The 18,887-nt window shown below is 40.4% G+C and overlaps 1 protein-coding gene across 3 annotated transcripts in view; it reads right to left on the bottom strand.

The window, feature by feature from the left end:
* Positions 1-18,887, bottom strand: part of CENPP (centromere protein P) — a 366,797-nt gene that overhangs the window by 300,402 nt on the left and 47,508 nt on the right. For all 3 annotated transcript variants that reach the window (XM_033926062.1, XM_033926063.1, XM_033926061.1), the window contains exons 5-6: positions 13,895-13,983; positions 1,720-1,816 (exon numbers count right to left, since the gene is read on the bottom strand). In XM_033926062.1, the coding sequence (XP_033781953.1) occupies positions 1,720-1,816; positions 13,895-13,983 (186 nt within the window). The remainder of the gene's footprint in view (positions 1-1,719; positions 1,817-13,894; positions 13,984-18,887) is intronic.

Raw genomic sequence — 18,887 nt, 5'->3', positions numbered from 1 at the left:
TTTATTTATTTATTTATTTAGATTTTTATCCCGTCCTCCCAGTAGCTCAGAACGGTCTACAAGTGAACATACACAATGGAGAGTAATTAGACATATAAGAAGTACAACAGGTTTAAATGTTTGGACTTACAAGACTGTGATATAATTTAAATAAAGGGAGAATACAGCAAATTAAGAGTAGAGTTTAAATATAAGTAGTTTAGTTTAAGTACAGTTCTATGAGTTTAGATACAGTTTGTCAGAGTAAAGACTAAGAGAGGACTATATTGAAATTTAGGGAGAAGATAGGCAGGGGAGAGAGGAGAGAGGGGGGCTTAAGGGGGGGAGTAGACAGAGGGTGATCTTTAGTTGAAGAGGAGGGTCTTTATCAATTTACGGAATGTTAATAATGAGTTCTGTTGTCTGAGTTGAGGAATTATGTATCAACCCCTCAAGAAAACCAAAGTATGTTACACCGCACAGCAGCCCCCCACATACAGGTGTAAAAGGAAGAATACACTATACCTCCCACCCCACACTAAAAAACCCCCAAGATAATGGAGTCTCCACAGACCCAGAGAGACTCTCCTCCAGCTACCAATCCCAAATATTCATAAATTGCTGCCACTTTCGGGCCTGAAGAGCGGAGAGCCGAGAGTGGTGGCAAACCCCACTCAACCTATCTCGCACTTGCTCCAGGGAAGGCGCCACCTGTTCCTTCCAAAGTTGAGTCGTTTCCTTAAATTTGTGTGCAAGTTAGCTTTTGAAACTGTAATTAGAAAGGGATTTCGGCCAAAGAGCATCTGTTTCATTCTAATACCATGTCAAAATTAAGCAATATCCTTGCTCGATCAGAGATTTCATAGAGCCCTGAGGTAGCAAATTGTACCTTAGATAGTATCTCCCTTAGAACAAATAAATTAATCAATGCATGATTAAGTCAAATGTGCAATAGAAAGACAAGAATAGTCCCTTTCAATTCAATCTAACAAGTCACATGCTAAAGAAACTCTTCTGCAGATGTTCAGCTTTTCCCTGAGTGGATTACAAGATTTATCCATCTCCTCCAGTTAGTATAGCTTCCCCTTCAAATACCCTCAAGATTCTTAAAATTATTCTGTATGTAAAATTGCCTACCACAAGTATTTGAGGCACATAGATTACAAAGCACGAATCCACTGCCACTTATGCAATAAAATAGATTTCTCCTAAATAATATACTTGCTAACATTTGATAAAGCGGTGCAAAAGTCCCACACAGATATAAATGGAGTATTTATAAAGAGGAATATCTTCAAATGCAAAGCAGAACTTGCATAACATAAGCAAAGGGTTTGTGTAACCATTACAATCAACTTGGAAAACTAAACATTGGATACCGTGGTTTCATACCTAACTATTAGACTAGTTCTCTGATCTTGTTCTGCCAGTTAATCTGGACGTCTCAAATTACGATTGTGATGATTTGTTGTAACATTTCTTGCTAATACGCTGTTTCCCCGGTTTTTGTGGGACACTGTTAATATGATTGAGTTGTAATTGAAGATGCTTTTATGTATTTTGTCTGGAACTATTGTGAATGTTTTTATTGTTAACTGCTTAGGAATAGGCGGTCTATAAATTTTAGAAATAAATAGTGCACTTCAATCTACTCTACAAAACTTAAAAAGCAGCTAAAGTGATGTTCTTAAACTGCCTGAAAAAGCATGAGGTAAATCTAGATCCCTATTTAAATCTTACCTTAAAATGAAGGAATGTATGCTTGCGCCTGTTACACCACTCTGCAAAGGAAGACAGACTCCGGAAGAAAAGCAAAAGATTCTTGGTCTCTACAGCCCTGCAAAGAAAATATAAGAATGCAAAGATATAATTATGCATGCAACAAAATATATTGTGACAAACAGGGTACTAATAAAGACCAAAACTATGGGCTCCTTTTACTAAGCTGCGCTAGTGGTTTAAGCGCACGCTAGACGCTAACGCCTCCATTGAGCTGGTGTTAAGTTTTTCCACGTAGCGCGGGGGTTAGCGCATGCTAATCTGCAGCATGCGCTAAAAACGCTACCTTAGCTTAGTAAAAGGAACCCTATGTGTGTCCTCATTAGGTACAAATTGCTAATACTTTTACAAACATTTCTATGTATAAACATTTTAAACTTTGAGGCCTATGTAGTGTGATAGAATCTAAAGGAGATTGAGAGGGGACATGATCGAAACATTCAAGATACTGAAGGGAATAGACTTAGCAGATAAAGACAGTTTGTTCACCCTCTCCAAGGTAGAGAGAACGAGAGGGCACTCTCTAAAGTTGAAAGGGGATCGATTCCGTACAAAAGTAAGGAAGTTCTTCTTCATCCAGAGAGTGGTGGAAAACTGGAACGCTCTTCTGGAGGCTGTTATAAGGGAAAACACCCTCCAGGGATTCAAGACAAAGTTAGACAAGTTCCTGCTAAACTGGTGAGGCTGGTCCAGCAGGTGAGGCTGGACTCATTTAGAGCACTGGTCTTTGACCTGGGGACCGCCGCATGAGCGGACTGCTGGGCACAATGGACCACTGGTCTGACCCAGCAGCGGCAATTCTTATGTTCTATATTCCATCAGGGAAAGGGACAAGAGCAGGAGAAAAGGAAATTCATCAAAGAAAACTGCAGTTCTCAAGAGGCAAATCCAGTAGCTGGGAATTAAAGCTAGTGCAGGGCAGGTTGAGCAGATCAGATGGACCCTGCAGGCCTTTATCTGCCGTCATCTATATGTTACTACGTAGCAGGGAGGGGGAGAGTGCAACGTCCAGCCACTAGCTTCAGGAACATAAAGAAGGGCACGCTAATGCAGAGGGACTTGGATGAGGAACCAAGCAACCAACAGCCAATCCAACCTTCTCAAAGTAGGGCAGCATCCCAGGTCGGGCCCGTGTTGTGACTGAGTGTTCTCCCAATGAACAAGTCAGTGGCATCGCCAGAGTGCATCTTCCTGACCCCTCCTGCCGCACACGTACCCTCTTCTCTTTAATTTTCCTAGTGCGAGTGCTATCACACACTTGCTGCCCACGTGATGTCGGCTCTCCCTCTGTTATCACTTTCTAGGCACAGGACCTAGAAGTGGCGTCAGAGACAGCCAACACCGACGTGGGCAGCAAATTTGTGATGTCACTCGCACCATGAAAATTAAAGAGGTATGAGAGAAGGGAAGGGGCATGTAGTAGGGGGGGGGGGTCAGGAAGCAGGACAGGTGCCAAAGTCCCCACCAAGACAGCACCCAGGGCGGACTGCCCCCCTTACTATGCTACAGAAGAGATTTATGGAGTAAATGGGGTCGAGCTAACAACAGAAAGCAGGAGAGCAAAACCTATTAGGGGTTCTGTCAGTTGTCAGAAAAGCCACGATCTTCAACAAACTGCACAGCAGGAACAATTAAGCCTAAAGAAAGAAACTGTTTTGCTAGCTTTCATGTATTTTAAACTAAAGGTTATCAGAAAGGCAGAGTTAGATCTTTAAGTCTGTCCCCATACACCTTATGACGAAGACCACGGACCATTTTAGTAGCCTTCCTCTGGACCGATTCCATCTTTGTTCAACAAGCTCTTCAAGACCATTCATGTGGGCTTCCAAACTCAGCCTCTTTAAGTTCCAGGCTTGGCTCTGCTCTAATGTGTGGCTTTTAGCTCCTTTTACTTTCTTAAAGGTACCCTGCCACTATCTGAAACTGCAAGGCATTCCTGTGCTCTGCTAAACATTAATTCACCATAACATGCACTGAGCATAAACACTCTTCTCATACACTGATGAATCAGCAACCACTGAGCCTTAATGATATCTCTGGGCTCAGTGGGGGAAAAGGCAAACCTCCCAAAGATTGTGTCCCTCTCAAACCCCTCTAATGAGATTTGGAGTCAAGTTTAAGGGTCTGTATTCTTAAGCCCTAGCACTACTATAGCTAGCATAAGAGAACCGGAGGTAGGAAAGAGTTAAGGATTCCCTTTCCTCCCACTCTGTAGCTTTCAGTAACATAACTGAAACACCTCTGAAAATGAGTTAGCCTTACTTTCTCACAGCTTAACACTATTGCATAACATAACATTCATACAGAACACAACCACACTTTATATATTAACTTGTGGCTCCCACTGCATGTCACTATTTCCTACAGAGCTTATTGAAGCACATTCATCACAACTCATACATTCATCAAACCATGGCTCAGCTGTCCTCTCCCCAGATATTGATAGCACGTCTATCTCCTGACTATCTGGTAATAAGTTTGTACCCTGGATAAACTTTCTGCTGGTTTAGGTCTTGAAAGTTTCTTAGCCTGGTCTCTTTTGTCAGCCTTTCTCCCTTCAGTGGCTAGAAATGTTGTGGCCATTTGGCAACTGCCCTGCTGCTTCTGTTCCCTGCTAGGAATGAAGCTCTGCCTCGGAGTGAAGCTTCCTCTCTCTCTCTGCTTGGTCTCAGACTCCTCACCTGTTTAATTACACCCAGAGGTACGGCTGAGGCTCTCTTGGGCTGTTCCTTAGGCTGCCTGCCTGCTTTCATGAGCGCTTTTCCCAGTGTGTTTTCTAGTGCAGTTTTCTCTACCTTACTCCCTCTCTTGTCCCAACCTGGACCAGGAGATGTGGTACATGGGAATGCATTCTGATTTAAAAGTTTCTCAAACAAAGGCAAATAAGCTTGTGGGCCAGGAACATTTTTGATTTCTGTAGCCTTTGACTTAACCTTAGTGATACTATTCCTGGGCTTCTCAGTGACAGGGCATGATTCTTTACTCTCAGGCTGAAACCCGGACATTTTGTGAGTTCTGGCTTTTCCCCATCACACTATATAGGGTGGACCCTGAAGAAGAGGGTTACACACATAAGTTTGTATTATCTTTGCATTATAATCCCCATTACTATAAAGGGTTCCTTATTTTTCTTCTTACCTAGCACAATTTTCAGTTCTTTATTTTCCAATAAATACTACCCAGTTTATTTTCATCAACTGAAACATTTTAAAATATTACTATTTTAAACCTATAAAATGGTTGTTAATTACTAGCAGCTGCAAACAAACTGCATGATCAGATCCCCATGTGCATCCAAGACAGAAAGGTCTTCAGTATTTTAAATAAAAATAAAAAAAATGAAGATCATCAAATCCGTTGGCAAAGTATATATACAAATTGTTATATCATTACTTAATGCTCTTTTTGGAAAGGATGTTGAAGCAGCCAAAAACTTTTAACACTATTTATGAATGCTCTCTTAGGCTTCTGCAGCAGGCGTCATGATTGTGCGGTTGTCCAGGTCTCATTACTTCGGGGTAGGTAGATCTACCTACCCAGATGCAGTAAGAACAGGACAAGTGCAACAATCACCATTATTAACAATGAGCTTTGCAGCTACAATCAGAAATCTGACTGTATCACAATATCCTTTAGTGAATTTCATGAGAAAACCGAGGTACCACTGTATATCTTTTTTGATTGCCACAATTCTACTTTTTAAAAAAAGGACAATTGTTGACTATTGTTCAGTTTTTTAATGAATGATCTTTAAATGAGGTAATGGCGGAATAGAAATCCCTAGTGTAATGTAATGTAATGTAAATGTTGTGTCTTCAATTTGGCATGCATTATTTAACCAATTCTGCAAAATTCCAGACCTTCATACACAGGCAAATGGTTTCAATTATTCAGCCCCTGCTAATATCTCACATACTGCAAAAGAAGACATTCAGACAATGTCGGCATTGCCTAAAAATAATAAAATTATGAAATATATACCAAACATACAGTAGTATGCAATTGCAAGACACCCTATAAACACATGTACACATTTCTATACAGGCACCGGCATATATGAAACAGATAGAGCATGTCATATTTCTGCAGAGTGTCTTCTACATCTGACAGTAAATTCACATGAGAAGTTACTTGATACTTAAGTCTCTGCAGAAGGAAAGATATGAAAAGCAGGCAATTATTTTTGCAGCTGTGGTAAGAATGACTATTCTGTGTTTTCTCTCTGCTTTTTATGTACTACTTAATAAAATCCAGATGTGTCCTAAACGATTCATAAAATGCTGACATTACTGGATGTGCAGTTCAAAAAAGCCTGTAGCAGAACAAAATCAAGCTGTTCCTAAAAATATTAATATTACCCTTCATGAGGTAAATGTCTATTACACAATAAAAGGAATGCTTTAATTTCAAAATTATGCCGTTTACTATGGGGACTGGATACAAATGTAGGTAGCTTAGCACACTGATACACCGCCTTTAGTCTTCAAGTAGCTGATCTAAAAAGCAACTCAGTTTAAAAGAAACAGAAAATAGCAATTACCAGAGCTGTATTCCTAGGGAAAAGCAACTCATACCCCTATGTTTTTCTATGTAGGCAGGAGAAAATTCTCATACCCCTAAGTTTTCTTATGATAACAAGAGATGAAGAAAAGTACAGTTATTTCCTTTAACAGGCGTTATCCAGGGATAGCAAGCAGATATTCTCGCATGATATCATCATCCATGAATCACGATATGGATAGTGCAAAAGTGTACTGTCACTTTAAACTTTTTGAAAGTCTTGAGACTGTCCATACTGTGCATGCGCTAGTGCCATCCCACTCGATGTCGGCTCACAGGATCATCAGTTCAGTAAAAAAGCTAAGAAGCCAACTAGGGGACAAAGGAAGGTTCTGACAATATCTGCCTGTTGTCCTTGGATAACACCTGTTACAGTTAAGTAACTGTGCTTTAATCTAGGACAAGCAGGCACTATATTCTCACATGCGAGACTCTCTAGCTGAAACCAAAAAGAGGGAGAAGGAAGTTGGCATCTAAGTAGAGAATAAATTTTGTAAAACTGCTTGGCCAAATAAACTATCTCGTCTGGAGTGATTCTCCAAACAGTAGTGTGATGTGAAGGCATGAACTGAGGACCAAGTGGCTGCTTTACAAATGTTGCCTATGGGAGTATATCGAAGATGAGCTACTGAAGTCACCATTGCTCTAATTTTATGTGCTATGACACAACCTTCCGGTGTTAGCCCAGCCCAAGCATAGCAGAAGGAGATAAGAATCCATAAGTCATGTAGAGATGGTTCCCTTGGTGATGGGAACTTCAAGTTTATTCAGATCAAATGAGAGGAACAATTGAATGGAAGTTCTGTGAAATTTGGTCCAATCTGAGTAATAAGCAAGAGCTAATTTGCAGTCTAATATGTGAAATGCAGCTTCACCAGGGTGAGAATGTGGTCTTGGAAAGAAGACAGAGAGAACTATAGATTGATTTAGATGAAAATCTGAAATTACTTTAGGAAGAAATTTTGAATGTGTGCAGAGAACTACCCTATCGTGGTAGAATGTCATATATGGTGGTTGTGACACACAAGGGCTTGCAGGTCATTGACTCAGCGTGCCGAAGTGATGCAGATTAAAAATACTACTTTCCATATGAGATGTTTGAGAGATGAAGATACAAGTAGCTTAAAGGGTGGCTTCATCAGTGTTGAAACGTATAATAGTGAGTTCTCAAGCCACTGGAGGAGGTTTGATTGGTGGGTTGGTATGAAAAAGACCCTTCATGAATCTGGAGATCAACTGATACACAGATAGAGGCTTTTTATCCAGTGGTGTATGAAAAGCATTAATAGCACTAAAATGAACTCTGAATGAAGTGGTTTTAAGACCAGAGTTGGAAAAGTGTAGGAGATATTTGAGGACTGATAGCAGAGGACATTGTCTGGGATGCAATGATTGATGGTTACATCCAAGTGTGAAATTAGTCCACTTGAAGTGGTAACAATGTTGAGTAGAAGGTTTCCTAGAAGCTTCAATGATGGCTAACACTAGTGCAGATAGAGTAAATGCATCTACTAACTGGGAGAGAGAAACCACATTGTTCCAAGTTTATTAAAATTTTGATAAAACGCCAATCAAATTCTAAGCTTTGTACAATAAAATTAAATGGGGAAACAATCAAGAGGCTAATTCAAAACAATACAGACATAACTTACAATAAAAACAATACATACAGACATAATGTATGGTGAAAACAAGAGGAGAGTAGGGAGAACTACAATATTTAAAGAAAAGTAAACAAATAAGGTAAAAACGAAAGGAACAAAATTGGGATGAAGAAGGAACCCTTTGTTCTAAGTTATCAAGGTCAGAAAAATTTGAAGTGGGATGGGTTCCCGGACACTGAGTTGAAGAAGAGGGAACCATGGTTGTTGCAGCCACCGAGGTCCTAAGAGGATCATAGTAGTTGGTTCTTGGTGGAGTTGTACAAAGTTTTCCCAATTAGAAAAATTGGGAGGAAAGCATACAGAAACTTGTCTGTCCAGTCTATGAGAAAGGCATCTGACTCCAGGCAATTAGGAATGTGTATTCTGGAACAGAAAAGTAGAAGTTTGTGATTGTGGGGAGAAGAAATCTATCCCTGGAGTCCCCCAATTGGTAAATATTTGATGAACACTGTTGAGTTACTATTTATTAGGTTGTAGGAATCTGCTCAGTTTGTAATGTAATGTAATGTAATGTAATTTATTTCTTATATACCGCTACATCCGTTAGTTCTAAGCGGTTTACAGAAAATATACATTAAGATTAGAAATAAGAAAGGTACTTGAAAATTTCCCTTACTGTCCCGAAGGCTCACAATCTAACTAAAGTACCTGGAGGGTAATAGAGAAGTGAAAAGTAGAGTTAGAGGAAAAATAAAAATAAAATAAACATTTTAACAAGACAGCATTGATCTAAATACTTTGGAAGGTAGAAGAGAGGAGAGAAAGGAATAGAAGCAGAAGGGGGATCCGTTGAACAGTAGAATTCTGGAGAAATTTAAATGATAGAAATAGAACAAAACAAAGACAAAAGGCAAAACAATAGATAAGATTAAAGATAAATCATAAGCTGGAAAGAAAAATAAATAAAACTTTGTCTTCAATCCACGGTTTCAGCATCAGTGATGAAGTGGAGCAAGTAAGTTTAGGAGGAGCGATTTGTCTGCTAGAATGTTTTGTTTTTCTGTTAAGTAAACTGCTTTGAGGAATATGTTGAAAAGAATCTCCCAGGGTCAGATTTCTATCGCTTCTTGACTAAGGGGGCGAGATCCTGCCCTCCTTGTTTGTTCATATAGTACATATCTATTTGGTTGTCTGTTCGGATAAGTACTACTTGGTTGACAAGGTGATTTTGGAAAGTATGGAGGACATTGTGAATTGCTCGCAGCTCAAGGAGATTGATATGGAGAGATTTTTTTTTAGGAGTTCAGATGCCTTGAGTATGGAGGCCATCAAGGTGGGCTCCCAACCTGAACAGAGACGCATCTGTTGTCAATATTTTCTAATGAGGCAGAATGTGGAAGAGAAGGCCTTTGAAAAGATTGGTTGATGTGATGAGGTCACCTGCAATCTCTGGGATAGCGAATACGAAGCTTGAGACCATTGGGCCTATACTGTCCACCGAGGTTCTCTGAGATGGAGACAGGTGAATAGAGTCACATGAACCGCTGATGCCATGTGACCTAGAAGATGCATCATTTGGCTTGTGGTGATGTGTTGCAGAGAGGAAATACCTTGTGGCAAATTTGAATTAGATTGTCAAATCTCTATTGTGGTAAAAATGCACAAGTTTGTGTTGTGTCCAAAAGGGCCCCTATGAAGTCTAGAGTTTGAGTTGGTTGGAGATGGGATTTCTAGTAATTGACTGAAAATCACAGATGTACTAAGAATTGATGGCAAACGGTTGAATTGATGGTTAGGTGACCTGTCTGAGGTGAAGGAGCCTTGATCAATCAATTGTCTAGATAAGGGATTACATGAAAACTGCAAGAGTGGAGTGTTGCAGCCACTACAACTAAACATTTTGTGAATACTCTGGATACTGAAGCTAGACCAATGAAAACATCTTATATTGGAAGTGAATTGAGCCTATTCAAAAATGAAAATATTTCCTGTGAGCTAGAAGGATAAGAATGTGAGTGCAGGCATCTTTGAGATCTAGAGAGCAGAGCCAGTCATTTTTCTCCAGAAGTGGTAACAGGATTGCCAGAGAGACCATTCTGAACTTTTCCTTCACTAAGTATTTTTTTGAGAGCATGGAGATCTAGTATTGGACGAAGACCTCTGGTCTTTTTCGGTATTAGGAAATATTTAGAACAGAACCACGGCCCCCTCTCCTGCAGAGGAACTTGGGTTTTGCCAGGTACTTGTGACTGGGATTGGCCTCCATGAAGACGGGATTCTGGGCTAGATGGACCATTGGTCTGACCCAATAAGGCTATTCTTATGCAAGCCAATATTGAGCAGAAAGGCACCGGCATCAGCATGTACGCAGTACAGGCATTGACTAAAGATTTAAAGTGACAGTTCACTTGGCAGTGTCTGTACTGGGTTCCTTAGATGACTTCACCCACATGTGAGAATATTATTCCTACTTGCCCTCAGAGAATGTCTTTTATGTGAGCTTCCCAAAGAAATTTGTATCGAGGCAACAATTAATTTTTTAACATCATGGCTAAGACTGACAAGAGAAATGCAGGGACAAGGCTACCACATATATCATCTTCAACTTGAATGCATCAGTCATCAGAGAGGTATTTTTACTAACTACCAGGTCATGCTATAGGTTAAAGTAGAAAAAAAGTCAATAACTTTCTTTTTTTAACAAACTTACTGTCATATCTGCCTAAGGGGAAAACAGAGTTTCCAATACTACAATTTAAACCTACACTTCCAAATAGAATGCTACAGAAACACATCTCCTCAGGAATGCTGTTATCTTTATATTAACGCCAGTCAGGTTTTCAGGCTAGCCCTAATGAATATGCATGAGAAAGATCTGCATATAATGGAGGTGCCAGGCATGCAAATAAGCTCCATGCATATTCATTAGGGCTATCCTGAAAACATGACTGGCCTGGAGGTCCTCCAGGACAGGGTTGGGAACTACTGGTCTATTATATCACACAATAATTTTCCTCTCTGGCAGAGTTGATGAACTATTCATGATCTTTATTATGTAAAGTTATGCTATTATTTTGTAGTCATGATTTGTATGTTTATTTTATTATGTTTTTGTTTTAAAATTATGTACGTAAATTATGTAAACTGTTTAGTTTTAAATGGTATAGAAATTTTTAAAATAAATAAATACAAAATCTTCTTCATCCATAGACTTTGCCCCAGTTTTCAGAGTGAAAAGATACACATACTAGGAACACTTCAACCACTGTTCATATTAGCTGCTGCAGACACTAAACATTTTTCAAGGTGACAGCTCAGGATTTTTCCTACTTCTTAATCGATTTCTGAGCTGTTATTCAGCCTGTTTATGAGCCGCTGAATGGGGCAGCTTTGTTATAAAGTACTGCAGATTAAAAGGGTGCGAAATCAAAGTTGCATAGCTGACAGATTCTGCTTGATGTAAATGCTTACAAGGTGAATCAGCTAAGGCGTTTTGTTTGTCCTCTTATCCCACCCTACGGTTAGATCTTCAATTATTCATTGATGCTCTAATTAGGGTGCAGAAGAACAAAAAAAAAAAAAAAATGGCACAAAAAACGCAACAAAGTTGCAAAAAATGCTTTACATCAGTACTGTAAATGCAAAATTAAACTTTACCATAATTTAGAGATCTTACAGATCAATTGGGATCATTGGCAAGCAAAATAAATTGACTTAAGTTAAATAACATAGAACAGCTGCATACAGAAACATTTTGGGTAGAGCTTGTTAAGTTAGTAGACCAATTCGGCGCTTTCAGCCAAAAGGGTTAAGTAGGGAATTGGATTAGACGGAATTGTCATTAGTTGGAAAAATGCAGCTTTGTACTAAGGGTAAGCAAGTCATTTAAATCAAATTTTGGCAAAGATCAAACCAAAAACAGAATCATTAAGGGTAGAGCTTACATAGAACAATGGAGATTGAGAAAATAAAGGTAGATAAAAAGAGCATATGGTCTTTCCACTCTGCCCATCCATACCACTTACTTTCCCTTCCTCCCCATAAAGATTCTATGTGCTTGTCCCAAGCTTTGTCACTACCACCTCCACCTGATTAGACAGATCTTATGAGAAACAATATTTGTGAAATGATTTGTTCCTGTGCAGCGGTATTCAGGTTTTTTTGATTAGCCCCGATTTGCAACATCAGGACAACATGATTTTATTTATTTAAAAAAATTTGTATACTGTCTAAATCTAAGCAATTTCTAAAAAACATACATAAGACAGATATTTACACACAATACACTGACTATATCAGTTCTTGCTCTTCCTAACTCGCATAGTTACTAACTAACATTTTGTCGTCTACCTCTAACATATTACATGTAGGCATCAACAAATAGTTGTATTTTTAATAATCTCATAAATTTTACTCGATCAATACAAAGTCCCAGGTTCCCAGGCAGAGGTGGCTTTTTAGTTCTCAGCATCTGAGTGTGGGAGGTCACTATTATCAGACTAAACAGCAGGAAGAGACTGCAGTGAGCAGTGGTTAGTGCACTGTTTTATGGAATTGGCATAGATTTTACATTATCAGCATGCTTATTGGGAGTTTATAGTGTAGAGAGCGGGAGATGGCTTTTTATGAAAATGTCAGAGTGTTGAATGAAGTAATAGGATTGTGCTAATTGTAGACATTGACTATATTTTACGTTACAGGTTTACATACATTGAGGCACCATATTACTGCTGAAGCTCCGGTGAAACTGGTCCCTGTTGGGATTTAAGGCAGATAAGCACTTTTGTAGTACATGAGTGCCCATTATTATTTTTCTGTGAAGCATGATTAGATAGAGGTAATGCGCTAGGGATTTTAACAAAATCTTTTGACATTGTTCCACACAAGTGTTAAATAAATAAACTGAGTACTCTTGGTATGGGTCCAAAGTGACAGACAGGGTCAGGAACTGGTTGGGCGCCAAAAATGATAAAAGGGATAGACCAACTTCCCTGTGAGGAGAGGCTAAAGCGGCTAGGGCTCTTTAGCTTAGAGAAGAGACGGCTCGGGGGGATATGATAGAGGTCTATAAAATACTGAGTGGAGTGGAAAGGGTAGATGTGAATCGCTTGTTCACTTTTCCCAAAAACACTAGCACTAGGGGAAATGCGATGAAGTTACTAAGTAGAAGATTTAAAACAAACCGGAGAAAATATTTCTTCACACAACGTGCAATTAAACTCTGGGATTCGTTGCCGGAGAATGTGGTGAAATCAGTTAGCTTTAGCTTTCAGTTAGTTGGAAGAATTGGGATCACTTTAGTTTTCCTTTTTGGTGGGCGAACTTATGTTTAACTTATACATATGAGAAAATTAATGCTGATATGCTGGGGCATAATAAGATATTAAAATTAGTTTCGGGTCCATTGATGTCTTTTGTAGATTTGCTATAGTTGTCCTTTATCTTTATTTTCACAAACACATCCAGGGGGGGTGGGAGCGGGAGGAGGGGGTATATCTTTTGTTTTGGTATTATTCCTGATGGTAATGATGGATGGGGGAGGGAATTTTTATCTTTTGTATAGATACTGATTGATTATAAGTGCTTGGTTGATTATCATTATTTGTATATAAATTGTATTGCACCTTTTGTCAGCATTAAAAACTAAATAAAGTTAAAAAAAAAAAAAAGAAATCAGTTAGCTTAGCAGGGTTTAAAAAAGGTTTGGATATTTTCCTAAAAGAGAAGTCCACAGCCCATTATTGAGATGACTTGGGGAAATCCACTGTTTATTCCTAGGATAAGCAGCATAAAATCTATTTTACTGCTTGGGATCTAGCTAAGTACTTGGGACCTGGGTTAAGAAAATTGCTACAGTGTTGGGAAAAAATTACATAAAACATAAAAATACAAATTGAGGCACTCTGTTTGAAATCTGTTCATACTATATAAAGAGAATGCATTATATACTTTTTTTTTTTTTTTAATCTTACCTGGACACAAACTTGCTTAAATCCGAATATTCCGATGACTCTATGATAATACTGAGGTCAGTGACAACAGATGATATACTTTCTTTGTTCTAATTTGAATGAAGAAAAAGATTTGTAAGTGTCTCAGTCAAAGTGAAATTCAAAGCAATAACAAAGTTACTTATGCTCTGTCAGTAGTATTGTACAGAATGACAAAGATGATTAAAGTAGAGCAAAAGTGACACCTGAAAGTAATGTTACACTGTCAACTGGTATATTTTAATGTCATCTTCACAAGTGGGTGGGAGATTTATAAAGGCTTAGGATTTACAAGAAAGCTGCAGTTGCTGTGATCAGCCTCCCTTTCGATAAGAATTGCTTTACTTTTTTTAAGAATGTGAAGTTTCAGTAAGTACCTGCATGTACTTTAATTCTCCTTTTTACTCTGAGTACCAGTAAGCTTAAGACACAAAGGTCTGATTTATAAATCTTTTATTCTTACCACACCCAAAACACAAAAAGGGAGAAAATTATTCCTTCTTCAGGTGCATAGTTTGCCATTTTTAAATCTACAGTATGTATACCCATCTTTATTTCTGTGCAGGAAAAGAGGTAACAAATAAAAGCAATATAAAGCAATACATTTGTATTGGACTAACTTGGGCCGTGACAAAGTTTGTTTGAATCTAGGAGCCAGCAGCTCAGACCACATTTGTCTGCCTCTATGTTTAGGACTGTCTTACAGAGTGTGGTATTATCATGCTTTGACTACTGCAGTTTGGTGCTTCTGGGTATACCTGCACTGCGGGTAGCCTAGAATGTGATCGTTCAAACTCTGTATAGAGACCACCCCCGGCAAAAGAAAAGATGTGATGGTAGTAAAGATTGCAATGTAAACAATATCAGCAACTCATTTCATAGCATTGCAACGGAAAGTGAAACAAAACAAAAATCTATACGAAAAAGGAGATTACCGCTGAAAATTAGCTAGAAAGCGATGACCACAAATGCTCGCAGTCTAAGCAACAAAGTTCATAATCTGCAAGCCCTGATGCTAGAGGCAGATCTAGATATTGTCGCTATCATTCGGGACTTTATCTGCCGTCATCTACTATGTTACTATGATTAAGAAAGAGTGATCAAATGACAGAATGCTATATATCTTTGTATTGGTTAAAATTAGAACATCAAATCTTTTAGAAATTACTGGTCATGGTGCATCTTTGTATACACAATAAGGCACTTGATGGATAGCATTCTGCCATACGAACCATAGAACATGTTGCGCTCGGTGACTCATGATGACCTACATATTCAGACAGTGAAACAGCTGCGGCTAGCTGTGTCTAGAGCTAGCATATTTTTGTGTGTGGGTCCTCGGGAGTGGAATAAGCTTCCGGGATATTTATGACAGCAAACATGTTTGAGTAGTTTTAAGAAAATGTTGAACAAATACCTCTTTTGTAAGATGAAATATGGGACTTGATCTATAGTTTTTTTTAATGTGAGGCGCTGGCAGCCTCTTTGTAATTTTAGGAGGCTTTACATTATTACTGTTATCTTTTATTCTGAGCCCAAGGTAAGCACCCATAATACGCATGACAGCCCTAGCAAACACAAGGGATGGAGGGCCATGTATGTCAATGCACACAGTTTAGGCAATAAAATTCTGCAATTGGAGACCGAGATAGTGAATGCCGACCTAGATGTGGTGGCGATATCCGAGACCTGGTTCACAGACTCTCATGGGTGGGATATGGCTATACCAGGTTACAGTTTACTTCGTCGAGACAGAGAGGGCAGGTTAGGCGGAGGGGTAGCGCTATACATTAAAGAAGGCATCAAAACCACCAGAATCACGAACGTTAAGTACACCGGGGAATCCCTCTGGGTGAACCTGGCCAGAGGGAGAGAAAAATGCCTGTATCTTGGTGTAGTATATAGACCTCCAAGACAACCGGAAGACAAGGACACGGAACTAATCGAAGACATAGAAAATATCGCTTTACGGGGGGACGTTGTACTAATGGGAGACTTCAATATGCCGTATGTAGACTGGAGCACACCTTCAGCAACAACCAGCGGCAGCAAGAGGCTATTAGCCTCCATAAGGGGAGCACGCCTCAATCAAATGGTAATGGAGCCCACTAGGGCCCAAACGATCCTTGACCTAGTACTCACCAATGGGGAAAGCGTCTCAGAAGTCTTCGTGGGAGATAAGCTAGCCTCCAGCAATCATAACATGGTATGGTTCCACCTGAGGAAAGGTTTCCATAGATCAAACACTAAAACAAAGGTACTCAACTTCCGAGGAACAGACTTTGCACGCATGGGAGTTTTCGTCCATCAGGCGCTCCAGGACCAAACTGAGACAGGGAATGTGGAGGATATGTGGTCATCCCTGAAATCTGTCATACACGAGGCAACCGGCCGTTACATAAAATCATCACATAAACGGCGAAGAAAAGACAAACCCCAGTGGTTCACTGCAGAGATCTCACGTCTCGTTAAGGAGAAGAAAAACGCATTTGCTTCCTTCAAACGCACGGGGAAAAGCGAAGATCAACTGCTACACAGGATCAAGTCCACAGAGGTCAAAACGGCAGTCAGGGAGGCCAAACTTCGAGTGGAAGAAACTCTAGCAAACAACATTAAGAAAGGGGACAAATCCTCCTTCCGGTATATCAGTGACAGGAAAAAAAACACAGACGGGATAGTACGCCCGAGAAAAACGGACGGGAATTACGCAGAATTGAATCCCGAAAAGGCCGAACTACTGAATGAATACTTCTGCTCGGTCTTCACCTGCGAGGCACCAGGGTCCGGCCCTCAATTGAAGCCACAGTCAAACACAAAAGACCCGTTTCGGAATTTTAAATTCACACCCAGCGAGGTTTACTTTGAGCTAACAAAACTCAAGGTGGACAAAGCCATGGGACCGGACAATCTGCACCCCAGAGTGCTCAGGGAGTTAGGTGATGTCCTGGCAGAACTGTTAGCCGTGCTCTTCAATCTCTCACTGAGTACAGGGACAGTCCCCTTGGACTGGAAAACAGCTAACGTCGTTCCTCTGCACAAAAAGGGTTGCAGGACAGAGGCTGCAAACTACAGACCGGTGAGTCTGACATCGATAGTATGCAAACTCATGGAAACACTGATCAAACGCCAATTGGACACGGTCTTGGATGAAGGGAATCTACGGGACCCCAATCAACATGGATTCACCAAGAGTAGGTCCTGCCAATCAAACCTCATCAGCTTCTTTGACTGGGTAACAAAAAGACTGGACGAAGGAGATTCACTGGACATAGTGTACCTAGACTTCAGTAAAGCTTTTGACAGCGTCCCACACCGCAGACTGTTAAACAAGATGAAATCGATGGGGTTAGGAGAGACTCTAACGGCATGGGTCAATGATTGGCTGAGTGGCAGACTTCAGAGGGTGATGGTTAACGGTACTTTCTCTGAGACATCGGAGGTGACCAGCGGGGTGCCACAGGGCTCGGTCTTGGGTCCACTCCTCTTCAACATATTCATAGGAGATCTGACTCAAGGGCTTCAAGGTAAAGTAACATTATTCGCCGACGACGCCAAACTATGTAATATGGTAAGCGAGAGCAATTTACAAGATAGTATGGCGCAGGACCTGCGTACAGTGGAATGCTGGTCCTCAACCTGGCAGCTGGGCTTCAATGCTGGAAAGTGTAAGGTCATGCACCTTGGTAGCAGAAACCCGTGCAGAACTTATACCTTGAACGGGGAGACCTTAACCAGGACTTCAGCGGAATGAGATTTGGGAGTAATCATTAGTGCAGACATGAAATCTGCCAATCAGGTAGAGAAGGCTTCCTCAAGGGTAAGGCAGATGCTGGGTTGCATCCGTAGAAGTTTTGTCAGCAGAAAGCCTGCTGTCATAATGCCATTGTACAGGACCATGGTGAGACCTCATCTGGAATACTGCATGCAATTCTGGAAGTCACATTACCGCAAAGACGTGCAGAGGGTCGAGTCGGTCCAAAGGATGGCCACCAGAATGGTCTCAGGGCTTAAAGGTCTCTCGTACGAAGCAAGACTAAACAATTTGCAGCTCTACACTCTCGAGGAACGCAGGGAGAGGGGAGACATGATTGAGACGTTTAAATACGTCACCGGACGTATAGAAGTGGAAGATAACATTTTCCTTCTCAGAGGCCCCTCAACCACAAGGGGGCACCTGCTCAAACTCAAGGGCGGGAAATTTCACGGCGACACCAGGAAGTATTTCTTCACGGAGCGAGTGACTGATCAATGGAACAAGCTTCCAGTACAGGTAATCGAGGCCAGCAGCGTGCCAGATTTTAAGAATAAATGGGACGCCCATGTGGGATCCCTACGTGGGTCAGGGCAAAACATTGGCTAATCTTAAGGGGAGGGTCTATAGAGTGGGCAGACTTGATGGGCCTTGGCCCTTTTCTGCCTTCAACTTTCTATGTTTCTATGATTTGTTGTACTGGATGCGATTCTGTTTGTGTATGTATTTTATTGTGACCTGCCTTGGGAAAGGTGGGGTATAAATAAATACAAATACATTCACATGCTCCTTTCACAGAAGAGCTGGGGGACAGAGGAGTAGGGGGCAGAGAGATCCACTCTGAGGTTTGCTGTAGCAAGATTTCTTCCCTTTCAACCCAGAACGGGGAAACAAACAGGTCCTTTTACAAAGGCTTGCTAAGCATCTTAGCCTGAGTTTGGATTGAACTCCTGCACTAGTCTCAGGGTGTCAAGTCTCACAAAACCAGCACTGGAGTTCCTGCCCCACAAGGCAAAAAATTAAATCACAAAAAGCATCACAGTACAAATGAGAAACCAGAGATAGGGGGCCTGGAAATTCTGGGTGACAGGAGAAATTCTTAGTTACCATTGCAACCTGGTACAATGACTTGTAGAGCCTTGAATTAACCTCATACATTTTTGACTTGAGGAAAGTTACTAAACAAATGTATTGGTTTTTGTTATCAGCCTTTATTTCTATGCA

This window comes from Geotrypetes seraphini, chromosome 17 (genome assembly GCF_902459505.1).
Source record: "Geotrypetes seraphini chromosome 17, aGeoSer1.1, whole genome shotgun sequence".
In the NCBI taxonomy this organism is placed as follows: domain Eukaryota; kingdom Metazoa; phylum Chordata; class Amphibia; order Gymnophiona; family Dermophiidae; genus Geotrypetes; species Geotrypetes seraphini.
This window is presented reverse-complemented; position numbering and strand designations above follow the sequence as displayed.